The sequence below is a fragment of the Mizuhopecten yessoensis genome, unplaced genomic scaffold, assembly GCF_002113885.1.
Source record: "Mizuhopecten yessoensis strain PY_sf001 unplaced genomic scaffold, ASM211388v2 scaffold7857, whole genome shotgun sequence".
In the NCBI taxonomy this organism is placed as follows: Eukaryota; Metazoa; Mollusca; class Bivalvia; order Pectinida; family Pectinidae; genus Mizuhopecten; species Mizuhopecten yessoensis.
In genome coordinates, this window is record NW_018407257.1 from 85,580 (window position 1) to 98,984 (window position 13,405).

General features: G+C 35.4%; 2 protein-coding genes across 4 annotated transcripts in view; one reads left to right on the forward strand and one right to left on the reverse strand.

Moving 5' to 3' along the window:
• The window catches only part of LOC110454455 (cytochrome b-c1 complex subunit Rieske, mitochondrial-like), an 8,785-nt gene extending 4,748 nt beyond the window's left edge, over positions 1–4,037 (reverse strand). The window contains exon 1 of the mRNA XM_021503960.1: positions 3,794–4,037. Within this exon, the coding sequence (XP_021359635.1) occupies positions 3,794–3,989 (196 nt within the window). The 5' untranslated portion in view covers positions 3,990–4,037. The remainder of the gene's footprint in view (positions 1–3,793) is intronic.
• Positions 4,038–4,198: 161 nt separating this feature from the next.
• Positions 4,199–12,666, forward strand: LOC110454448 (testis-specific chromodomain protein Y 2-like). Of its 3 annotated transcripts, none has more exons than XR_002463380.1 (6): positions 4,199–4,261; positions 5,503–5,655; positions 6,236–6,457; positions 7,169–7,407; positions 9,866–11,587; positions 11,664–12,666. XR_002463380.1 is itself a non-coding variant. In XM_021503952.1 (5 exons), exons 1-5 carry the CDS (start codon positions 4,226–4,228, stop codon positions 9,972–9,974), a joined length of 759 nt encoding a protein of 252 aa, XP_021359627.1. In that variant the 5' UTR covers positions 4,199–4,225; the 3' UTR covers positions 9,975–12,666. The 3 variants fall into 3 exon arrangements, 1 of the variants encoding a protein (XP_021359627.1); XR_002463379.1 differs by having other exon boundaries at positions 9,866–11,262; positions 11,313–12,666; XM_021503952.1 differs by having other exon boundaries at positions 9,866–12,666.
• The last annotated feature ends 739 nt before the right edge of the window (positions 12,667–13,405 follow it).

Below are 13,405 nucleotides of genomic sequence, written 5' to 3' on the forward strand. Positions count from 1 at the left end.
ACCAAGTAAAAATAATTTCCAACAGAAAATTGTCAAAATATACCCAAAAGTGTTGTTTCCCTATATAAACTATAGTAAACTTTACCCCCTCCCCAAGGGAGAACGGATAGGTCGGGGGTCCTGAAATTTACAATTTAAAGAAAGCCCCTGATGATCTTTCCATCCATGCAGAGAAAATGACTGTCATACCTCTGAGTCTGAAGAAGAAGATTTTTGAAATATTGGTTAATTTTCCCTTTTGGGCCCCGCCCTGGCCCCTAGCGTGGGGGTAGGAATCCCAATTTTACAATTTGGTATCCTCATCTACCAAGGATAATTCTGACCAAGTTTGAAAAAATTCCATCCACTGGTTCTTGAGAAGAAGTTGATTATGTAAAAGTTTACGGACGACGGACGACGACGGACGGGAGGTGATTGGAATAGGTCACTTGAGCAAAGCTCAGGTGACCTAAAAATATAGAAAATGTACAATATTTAGAAAGACTTTCGTAATTTCGTACAAATGTACAAAGTTTACAGATGAGACGCAAATGAGAAAGTTGTGAAAGGCTTTTTGGTTGTCAATTATCAAGTGCTTCGGTCGAATTATCTAAACCTTAAAGTAACTGTAGGCAAGGTGACCTTCTAGATTATATAAAACCATAATATTTTGCTGAAAAGTATCTGTTTGCCCGTTTGTGCTTAATGACGCGTTTGGTTATAACGCATTCCAAGGTTTTACAAACAATTGATGTCAAGCTGATGGATTCATAATTTCTTTTGTATGTATGACACACACTTTGGCTATTTTCCAGTCAAGAGTCTTGTGGTAGGTCTGCAGTGGACCACAGGGTCACGTTACAATCATGCATATATATATGCTATACTGATATGGGTCACAACACACATAAACATGTTCATGTGTGTTGTGACCCATATCAGTATAGCATATGTGTGATTGTAACATGACCCTGTGAGTGGACAGTGACTGATTAAGATTATTGTCTGATCGGAAAAACAATGACTGTATTATTCAGGTATGCCTAGGACATTCAATTGACCCTTAAGAGTATGTTTTTGACTCCTAAAATAAGTTTTTTGACTCTTGGATTTGATAGAATATGTCTATTAAACCAGGGAAAATCCTGGAATTTGAGAGCAGTGGGTCATTTCAGCAATTTTTAGTCAATATCAAATTTAAGAGGGGCCATTCAATGTAAAATTAAAAGAAAATTGGAACATGGATTCAGTTTTGAAGGGTCAATGGCCCCCTCCCCGTTAAACAGTGTTTCGAGCCTCAAAAATTAAGGGAAAATGTTATTTGACTTCTGAAATTGCAAAATGTCAAGAGTGAACTAAAATCCCTGAATGCTGGGTGTAGGTCATCATACTGTCTTGAGGACTTCTCCGATAACCGGTTTGACGGGTAATGCTCTTTTTATACCCAGCGAGACCCATACTCTTTACCAAGCAGGGGCAAAATAAAATGTCGGCACTTCCTTAGAAACGATAAAGATGGGAAAGATCTCCAAACCAGAAAAAAATATTTTGAAAAAAAAAAAAAAATCTCAATTGAAAGCTTTTTACCTTGCACTGTCAGCTTTAACTTTGAAAGAAACATGGAGGAGTTCCATTTCCTCATGATCAGTTGCCTTTATTTCAAATGTAAATCTCTTGCTTCCCTCAGTTACAAACACCTAATGAATTGTTTTTAAAGGACATCTGCGTTTTCTTTATCTCGTGTAACTTTAGTAGAATTCTTGTTTCCTAGTTCTGTAGGTCCAGGTCACCCATAATGGTGTTTATGTTGATGTATCTCCATAACCTTTTGGTTTGATTTGGCTTCCATTGCCAGAATGTATTCAAAATTTTCCAGAAATTGGGGTGAGCTGTCTTACTTTGTTTGTATCCTGTTATACTCCTTCCTCAGAACACTTTGGGGTCTATATTAGTGAATGCCTTCCGAGAAAGTTAGTGGGGTTTTTCTAATCAATTCAAGTTAAGACTTGACCGCTGGGAAGGTGCATCTGATGTTGTTCCCACGCCTGACATTGCTGTGGGGACATTCTTCTCTTCCATCCTTTACAATCTTTTTGAAGATTTCCCAATTGAATCGTTTCATAGTTCAATCCAGTTAACTAATTTCACTGTTTATTTCTGATAATAAATATGGCTTTTTTATAACATTTCTTATGTTTTTTCCTGATAATTTTTGTGGCTTTACATTCAACACTGAACAATAGAACACCGTGATCACTTTTCCCAAGTGGACTTTAGCTTGAACAGCTGGGATAACGTAGCTTCTGACGACGAGACAATTTTCATATATTGTTAAATTATTATATTGCGTGGCCAGCCGAAGCAGAGGGGGCCAGGTAATAATATTAGTACTATTGCTTCTTACATAATCATTACAAGGTCAAACATTTGAAAAGTATTGTAACCTCTCTTTCTGGTTGGTTGATTTACTTGTTGGAAAAGATGTTGTCTTGAAGTATCTGTATTAATTTCTATTTTTGAGATACAGTGCCATGCCTGGTGTATTCCATCATAAATGTGTCCTGGGTTGATATTCTGGAATGCTTGTCACTTCGGTAACAGGTCGTTTCGGGACATAACACAAGATGTTTCGGGACCTGGGCAAGTCATTTCGGGACACATAAAATGTTCACTTATAATTTACATTTCGCTCCCGTTTCATATAAAGTCATGTAAAGACCTGAGTCATCTATGTCTTGTCCACTAATACGGAATAGGATTACTTATTTCGGGGTACAAATGTACTAGGAATATTTTTGTGACTGTCATGGGGTACAGAATATTAGTCAGGTACCCGAAAATTGAAATTCACAAACCGGGGTCCTGAAAATATTTGATGACAAAAATATGCATCTAATCTATAGTTAGCTGTTAATAAATAGCAAAATTTTCTTCTCTTTAGGTCAACTAGACATTTAATCATTGTGAAATGATAAATTAAATCGTATATGTTTGGGAGGTTTTCTTCTTAATAAAAAGTTTTAGAATTATGTAGCGGAAATTGTTTATTTTTAATTGAAAGATACCTAGACGTTCCCTTTAATTGAACTGATACATGTTTATATCATCTGCACCTGGTGTAAATCACCGGTTATACAAGTTAATTCTCTTGTATTGTCTTGAGTATAAAAGCCTCCGTAATTAGATTGGTGCATTACAATGCTTAAGCAATTGTGCAATAAACTTGATTTTTTTTACATATAATTAGGTAATGAAGAACAGAAGGTACAGAAGGAAAAAAATGAAAAATCCTGAAACAATTTTTGACATGTCCCGAAACGACGTTCTTCTTGTTACCGAAACAACCCGACACCATATTCTGTTACTCAAATCACAAGCGCTTGTATCTTGTATTTAATACCTGAGCTAAAATCCAAAATCCACTACTTACACAAGTTGATATTGTGTAAGTAGTGGATTTTAGCTCAGGTATAAATACAAGCGCCTGTGCTCAAATGAAGGATTTATATGAGGGGTTGTGTACTGTTGAAAAGGCACTCTTACGGCATAGCTTTAAGGGCTGAATATCGTTATCAAAAACTATGTGATAAGAATTGCAAGAGATAGATCTACCCCATGGCACAGTACCGATGTTTGCGTAATGAGATCGTCACTAGTACTGTCAAATACACATTATACTCGACTTGATAACTGATGCTGAATTTTGAAGAAATTTTGTTTATTAAAAATTCAAACATAACTAACAGTGGTTCTTATATATTGCCTGCAAATAGCTGCTGTAACATAACTGAACCCCGCCGGCATCTTTACTTACCACATAGGCTTTTCGTTGCCCATTGAAGATTTCTCGCCATCGACAATGTTTTTACTGAGCTTGCAACGGACTCTGTTTTCTTCACAATTGCAGGCGATTCATGATGAACAACGGCTGTAACGGAAGTAGGTTTCAAAGATAAACTTGAAATCTGCTTCACGGCCGAAGCAAACTGATTCTTAGGAATCGCCAGCATTTTGCTCGTAATGTCCTTCTCTTGTGGAAGGTGAAAGACGGTTTGTGGGTGTCGTGTAAATGTAAATATCAGTAGATGTGTATTCCTTTTTCATATTGTATGAAAACTATTTCAAAATAAATCCTTTTAAATTTTAATTACATATGCAAATTAAATATGTTATATTGGAAGTAATATACAGTATTTGCGACAATGTTTTTTTTGCGGTGCATCATGGGAGAGTGCTACTATTCAAAATGGCTTCGGATACAGAATCAGGGTCAGAGTACGAGGTATTATTGCAATTGCTACATACTGTGTATTTATGTGTGCAAACTGTTCTAACTGAATGTATTGCATAAAAAAAGTTGAAGTTTGTTTATTGCAATAGGTGCATGCCTTATAACGGCTTTATTCATTAAGAAAATGAACAGAATAATTTGAAAGATAATGAACCGCCATGCAACCGGCGATTGTGGCGTTACTTTACACAGTAGCTGTCTGAACGAAATTTTCTGTTATTTATTATTCACCAATCGTGTGGCATATTTTGATTATGCATGTCGTATTTTTGTGTCTAAATGGCAATTGTATAAGTAAGAGAATGTTTTCTGACCATGTAGGATTTTATCTCTGCAAGGGAGATAACTTTCACTATTTTCAGAAAACCGATTTTAGCGTGTTTGTGAAAAATTGGCCTCGAAGAAATTTCTTGTAGTGTTTTGGGGTTTGTACACAGAATTGCACCTGAACTTGCTAGAATGTACAACAGCCTGCTCTTTCATAAATATGATTTTTTTTTTTAAATGGTTCAGATATTATATTTTCTTAATTTTGAGGAAAATTCCTGCAAGGGGCAGACGCTGCCTGTGATGCATACGGCTATAACACCAGGCAACAACAAAAATTACTGCTTGTACATAATGTACAATTAAAATACATTTTTACAACCCCATATGCACAGTCACTGATAAGTGGTTCTCTGATAAAATGTAGGTGAATTATGGGCATAATTTATAAGGTACTTTCTGTTGCATTTTGCATGAATTAATGCAAAATAGATATCAGTTTTACACAATGTACTTATTGAACGTGTCACAATGTTTCAAGACCGACTGGTCCCTTTGTCAAGCTATGACTCTATCTATTAGGTAAAACTAATTGAAAATAATAAAATAATACCTTTAACTTTCCAAAATTATTATTTTCACACAGGAAAAACATTACTGATGTCATTGCTTTATCTTGCGACTGTCAATAAATATTAATAAGGGTCTATGTTGCCATTTAGGCAAGTTGACATGTATTTGATTTGTGGCAGTGGAACCGATTTCGTACACCAAAAAAATCTGTTCTTTATTTTTACCAATGGTAGCTATATAGCTCTCTGAACATATATATATGTTGTATATTAATTTTAATAATTGGAATACAGTATAAAAACTCAAAGTCCGAATTTGATATGGAAAACCAGGATATTCCTAAAATCTTCAGTTGACCTGTATAATTGATGCTGCTTTCTTATTTTTCATAGGTTGTGAAGATTTTGCAACAAAGGCGCAGACGAGGCCTGACAGAATTCCTGGTACGATGGAGTGGCTTTGGACCTCAGGAAGATTCTTGGGAACAAGAAGGCAAATTGAAAAACTGTGGAAAACTTATTCAAGATTTCGTTAAATCAAGCTTGGTATGACAATTATCATTTCATTTCATATTTCATAATAAACATCATGGTTAGCATTACACCCATTTGAGTTCTTTGAATAGAAATTAAATTTAACTTGAATTGGACCCCGTTAGTTAAATGTGATTTTGTACCGTTTTTCATGTATAAATGATGGTGACTGATACATGATGTGAGGCTATCGTGTAATTGGTCTATACTGTGTAAGTACTGTAGTGACCTCTTTAACTCTGAAAACCAACGAGATCTGATCACAATTTTACAGTTTTTCTCAATTTTCTGACCAAATGTGTCCTTTATATTCTTATATTTGAGGAAACCATATGATAAAAATAATATTACAAAGTGATTGATCATTCAATTTCCCTGAAGCATCTTTCTAAACATGCAATGGAAAAATAGTGTGCGTTAATTTATACATGAATTACAGTATTAATAATGCCTGTTCGAAATATTAAAATAATTGATACGATAATTGTTTCCCTTGATATTTTAAGATGCATTTGGCACAGCTAATTGGAGGAATTATGATACTTGTCATTGTAATTCAATAGATGTACTTTTGAATTGAATTTGATTGTAGACACCTGCTAAGAAAACAACAAAGAGGGCTTCTAGGTCACGATCTTCATCACGATCGAGGTCAAGGTCACGGTCAAGAGGTAGAGCATCATCGAAAAGCCGAAAATCTCCTTCGAGGAAAAAGGTAGCCACTCCAGTGACAGAGAAACCTGTGAGCATCCGTCAGTCAAGGAGGTTAACTGCTGGTGCTGATGTTGTAAAGGAAACAACAACTACAACCACAGTATGTCCAACAGTCACAATTAAAAAAAATCTTTCTTGAATGTACCAAACCAGATTTTTTTGTCATCAAAATTACTATTTATGTAAAAAATAATGTAAAACTTAATTTTAAAAAATTTAGCAAACATACTCGTACAGAACTCGTCAAGAAGATGCAAAATAACTTGAGTCCTAGACATGTTCTGCTGATGGTCAAATTGTTGATATTTATTGAGCCAATCAGAAATCCAATATGGCTGTCACAGCTGTTATTTTGAAACCCAATATAAAGTTTAAACTCATACTGATTTTAACTAAAACATGGTAGGTGCTTTTATTTTTTGAGTCAATAATATAAGAAATTTAATATCTAGTGTTGCCTAAATTGTCATACAAAAACAGGGTTTATATGACCTAAGACATCAACAGCATTTTGATTTGGCTATTCACAGCCTGGCTTGTCAGATTAAGAAGTTTTTAAAATGAAGTAACCAATATCCAAGGCTTTCAGTTGACCCTTGAGATTTAACAGTTTAAGAATTCAAATAGAATTTTCGATGAGTTTGTGCTAGTCAAAGCACTTGTCATATAGACCTGTCTTTTAAAACCAAAAAGTCAGTTAATTTAGAGGAGTAAACTTCATGCGCTCAGGAGTCTGTTGAAAGCCCTGATTAAGTGTAGTAGTCTAACGAGCCTATTGAGATAACAAGGAATGTTTCTTTTAATGTTACAGAGAACGGTGGAGGAATTAAAACCGTTAAACAGTGTTGATGAGGATGTCAAACGAACAGTGGTTAAAGAAACCTGGACAACAAAGACCACACAAGCAAAGTCAACTGATGACCGTAAACCAGCATGGCAGCCTCAGCTTCCAGAGTTCCTCCGCCTGAACACATCCGATGTTCCTGTCATGATCATCTTCTCGTGTATAACCATCATCACACTTTGTTTTCTGCTGGAAAGATATGTCGAGTAAGTGGTTGCTTGTTGTAACTTGTTTATGCCCGATATAAGTAATATTTTTATCAATATATAATTTATAAGGTAGCACATTATTGTTTTAAGATTTGAAAAATACACTTGTTCAGGATTCTTTCAATATTAAGACCCCCCAGGACTCTTCCATCTGGGCCAACAATACTGATTTATGTAAGATGAAAGAAAAGTTATTTAACCCTTTGCCACATGCAAGCGCCTCTGGACGCCTTTACCCCTTGCCACATGTAAGCGCTTCCTGACGCCTCTACATTATCTCAATGTAAGCGCTTCTCGACGCCGCTACGTTATCTCAATGTAAGCGCCTCTCGACGCCATGTCGTTTCGGTAAACTTAGACATGGAAAATTCAGTGATTGAGAGCGACACCTATCTGGAAATCACCTGTACTATTTTTAGAAGATATCAATGCATCGACCAATCAGATTTGTACACGTCATTCCTACGAATAGTTTTGAATAAATTAACCTAGAAACTGCGAGTCATGAGTGTAGAAAAGTGTCACAACAGCGAGCCGTGATGGCGACTGTCACAACTATGTTACGGGACATTTTTGAGGAGGAGGAGGATGATTAATAGTTTAATGGCTTCAGCCCTGATGAGATTGAGTCAGACATCGATCTTAACGATGTTTTTGAATGAACTGTCCTCAGAAATAAGTCCGAAAATGATTATGTAAAAGATGAACAGCGACCGGGTGTACTGCCGCCATTACGGCATTAGGTAACGACGACTCTGAATGGTCTCAAGATTTTTCACCGATCAATTTTAATGATTTTGTTGGAAAAACGGGGCTAATACTTCCAGAAAAATGTTGATGTTGATACTGCAGGTCCCGTTGATTATTTCTATCTTTTTTCCAATAAAAATCAGTTCACCACCATAGCCCGAGACACACACTCGCTGGCGTTTGAAAAACGAAAATAGATTTGACCCAAAATGGTCGGATACAAATTCCGCCGCAATAAAAGCTTTTATATAGACCTAAATATACACTGTATTTAAAAACTTCTTGTGAGAATTTTGGAAATTTGATTTGTTGTTTTATTTGGAAGTGATAATATCATTGTTGAGTCATTTCATTGAATCATAATTAAAGCAAAATGAAACATTTTAAAATGTGTCTATCCTGATATACATACAGCTGATTTCATGGTTATGTGTTGATGTTTTTATTAGGAAAATAGCACTGAATTAAAATTTAAGAAATTCTGAACATAATTTGAACTTACTGAAAATGCTTAAAACAACTATTTCACCTTCAAAATTAAGGTTAGAAAAACAAATCAAAACAAAACTTAATTTCTCAAAAACTGCCATTGAGATGGCGTATACACATTTCAGTCAGTGCAGAAGTGTTGCATTGCAACAATGTATCTTGGCACTATCAGTACAGAGTGTTCATGTGTATTGGTTTGCATGTGGCAAAGGGTTAATAATTGTTGTAAAAATGAAATGTGGTTTTTTTTAATGCTATTAAATACATATATAACCACGCTTCATAATAGTCATGTTGATATCTTTATGATACCGTTTCTTTTTTGTTGATTCTATTAAAGTAAAATATATCAACCATGTTTGATGTAAAAAAAAATAAAAAAAATCTTCCGTTTCACCCAAAAACAAAATAGGGTCAAGGTAGAGGAATACTTTTTTTCTCTGTTACCTATTTATACTGGTTGTTCACATACAAATGATACTGTCATCAGTGCTTGTCTGACTTAAAACATGGTAGGTTGGCTGTTCAAGATTGGGCGCTGATTCATTGTAGGGAAAAGTGACTTTTTAACCTTTTTTTTAATTTGTTTAGAACCTAATTACTACTGCACTTGTAGACCACATATATAACTTAGAAATAATATTGTAATCTTAAAAGTTAAATTCAATTATAAAATAAAGAATCAAAGTATGATTTTGTGAATGCTACTAAATTTGTTTCAGAAAACATTTATTTATTGCATGACTTAAACTTGTTATGAAGGCCTAACAACAAAAAATTGTCGTTTCCGATATTAAACCCAATCTACCCTAATTTTTGTGCCTACCGTAAAGCTTTTAAGTCAATTTTCAAAGAAGCACTGTTAAATTTAAGATCACTCTCCTATATAAACCATTTAAGATTATTTGTTAAAGTAAAATTTATTACCTACCTACCCTAAAAAAAAGAAATCCAATATGTTACAGGAAAACTTTTTTTTTTGTCTAGCCTTAATTACTATTACGATATTTGGCAAACACCTCTTTTAGGGAGGCTATAGCAATGTAACTTGTAAGCCTGCCCCATAGTTTTGTTTTTATTTGTGATCTACTGTACAATAATCTATATATTTATATGTATTTAGTATTACATGGCAGGAATTAGTTTGAGATCTGTAGTAATAAACTTAAGAAATGCCAATGCTTAACACTAAGCTGAATATTTTGTGATATTGCAGTTTTGAAGCGGTATGGAACAGTCTGGCTGCAGGGTGTGAGGCAGTTATTGCCCAAGTTGAGAGTCTAAGATCAGGAAGTGAAAAGGTTGCGGCAGGAAAACAAAAGTGAAGCCCTTAGGACTGGACGATTTTGACGTGATTATCCCTCCCAACCATAAACTGTACAGACTGAATGCAACAGGCAGCATGTTTCTCCTCCTCTTGACAAAGAGTGTACTGGACGCGTGGAAGTGCCATGGAGAGAGACAAAGTATCGTTCTCCTCCTCCTCCTCCTGACGAAGAGTGTACCGGACGTGTGGAAGTGCCACGGAGAGAGACAAAGCATTGTAAAAAGATGTTGTGACGGAATATGTAAATTACCCCTTGCTAACCATGTAAACACTGTAATATTCTTAAACATTTTTAACCTAGTATTGTTGATTTTTTTAATGAAATGTGTTAACTATTTTACTAAGAAGTATTAGGTAAGCTACTCTTTGCAATTACAATTAATCCTCTTACAAAAGTAATGAAAATATTGTATACCGGTCAAGTAATTTCTGTTTAATGTTTTCTTCTCTTTTTTTTTCATGTGGTAGATTCCAATGAGTTTTGTGTTTGTAACAGTTACGTATAATTGACCGTCTCATGTCTGTGGAACCTTGCAATTGTGCTTTGTGACATGTGACTGAACGACTGTTGAAAGCTATATTTTATAAAGCTGGTTGTAAAGTGGTAGTGAAATCAGGGATTTGGGTTCAGGGAGATAGCTCAATACTCCTCTACGATGGCTGGCTGGCTGGTCCACTGTAAATATTGTGCACAGCTTAATCATTGTGAAACTTTGCTTCAAGAATTGTCCTCTATATTTTAAGCTCTAACAGGTAGTAAACTTTTTAGGATTGCAATCTCTTATCAAAACTTAAGCTTGAATGACAAAGAGCTTCTTTCCGGGAGGTCAAACAATTTACTCATTCACCCCTGAAGACACATTTGAACTCTTCCAATTCAAAGGTTGGGATAGTTCATAATAAAACTCCAGAGGTGAATAAGTTAATGAACTGCAATATAAAATATAAAATCATGCCAATCAACATATGATGAACTGGTTATGTGATGCCTTCCAAGGTCTTGCTAGTGATTTCTTCTGAAACAGTCAGATACATATGTTTTAGACTAACCACAAGTAAACTAACAATAGGATGGTATTAAAGATATATCCAAATAAAGCATGTTACAATAACTGCTAGGGACCAAAGTATGACATGTTTAAAGTGCTGAATGAAATCATTGGTAAACGTGTTAATGTTGTATATACATGTGTTATCTAGTTTAGTCTATATGAGAGTAAACCAGTCTTAGTAAAAAGATTAAAACGATGTTGAAGAAAGGTATACACACATCCTCCAACTGACAGGTGAACTTCCTGTTCCAACTGACAGGTGAACTTCCTGTTCCAACTGACAGGTGAACTTCCTGTTCCAACTGACAGGTGAACTTCCTGTTCCAACTGACAGGTGAACTTCCTGTTCCAACTGACAGGTGAACTTCCTGTTCCAACTGACAGGTGAACTTCCTGTTCCAACTGACAGGTGAACTTCCTGTTCCAACTGACAGGTGAACTTCCTGTTCCAACTGACAGGTGAACTTCCTGTTCCAACTGTCAGGTGAACTTCCTGTTCCAACTGACAGGTGAACTTTCTGTTCCAACTGACAGGTGAACTTCCTGTTCCAACTGACAGGTGAACTTCCTGTTCCAACTGACAGGGTGAACTTTCTGTTCCAACTGACAGGTGAACTTCCTGTTCCAACTGACAGGTGAACTTCCTGTTTGTTGATGATACCAAGGTCAACTTTCACCAGTTGAAGCATTCAATCTGTACAAAATGCCAAGACCAATCAAATAATTGTATTGTTGATCCTAGTCACAAATTTCTACTTGGCCATCGAACATTTTAATTTTTAATTTTACGTGCACATGTGAAAATTGCAACATCTGATGCAGAAGATCATGTCTTGTGTCTTTTATAACCAACCATTTACAATTATTAAACAGAAAATATATTCATACAGCAATTTTGCTATCATTTGTGTAAAGCTGACATTTCATTTTATTATCATTTTATATGTCGGTTGACTATGTACTACCCACCGTTTTGTGTAGGTCCCCACCAATCCATAGCTTTGTGTGTATCAGTCCAAGTGCAATGATATCCATGTATTGTTCTCCCAGGAAACTTTCAGAAAGGATCAAGGTAGTTGTCTACGTTCTGTAGAGGCAGCATACAAGTAGCGTGACAAGGTTGGCTTTACATAGAATCATGTTAGAAGAAAGAAAGGGAGCATGATACTCTCGCAAAATCAGGCAAAGAGCGAAGACAGAATGCTTAAAAAAGGAAATAAAAACATGCCTGTTTGAGATAGTTAAATGATGTGTTGTGCAGATAGAAATGTCTCTGGAGAACTGTTTATACCTGCTTACAACAGCATGGATACCTTATTTCAACATAATCTCACCATTTACCTTTTTGAAGTATATTTTCTTAAACACTTCAGTAGTAATGCCTTGCATGGGCTCATTGAATTGTCATATATGTAATTTTTTATTGACAGATTTTCATGCACGTTTAAATGATGTTTCTTGTTTCTTGATGAAAACTTAATGGAGTGATTACAGGTCTCGCACGCAGCTGTTTTATTAGAATCCGCAAAATTTTAATGCGGAAGTTGTTGGAAAACTGACAAAATGGTGGAAGTATCAACATGTGGTGTTAAGTGTACGACTGTGTGTTACCTGTTTGTGTGTTTATATCATTACAAAGGGAAGATGCTCTTATGCAATAACATTCATTATTATGTGACGGCAGGCAGCAGTGTGATGACCACTCATTTGTGGTCGTCACAAAAAAAAAATCTTCTTTTAGTTTTTTTGGTTCAGATATTTGGTAGTTAATACATGTGATGAAGAATCTCAAATTGCGTAATTATAAATCTCAGTGAAATTTTTCCAACTGATCTTGCATAAAATTATTTTGAGATCCTCAATTCATAGAGGATATACGTATATGATACAATCATTGCTTCTCTTCGGCTAATCCATGACTAGTCTTCACATGTCACATGTTCAACCATTCCAAATTTGTTAGGATCAGGATAAAATATTGGAGGTAAAATTTCAGGTAAATCATGTTCTGCTGTAAATTTGTATCATCTGTTTGAAAGTGTACCATGTATGATATATATTTTTACCTTTTTCCCGAAAGATTGGAAAACTTTTACAGCAAATGTTTTAAAACAAAACTTCGCAATAAAATACAGACTGAAAATAAAAGTATTTTTTGTTGTTTTTTGCTCGCTGGCTCGAATGGCAAGTGAGCTTATGTCATGGTGCAGTGTCCGCTAACTTTTCCTTTAACGAACTTCTTCTGAAGAACGGACAGCCCTAGAGTCATGATATTTGGCTGAAAGCTTCATTTTTAGAAGCCTGACAAAGTTTGAGAACGAAAATGACCTTGACCTACGATCAAGGTCATATGGGTCAAATGTGTCATACACTTCAA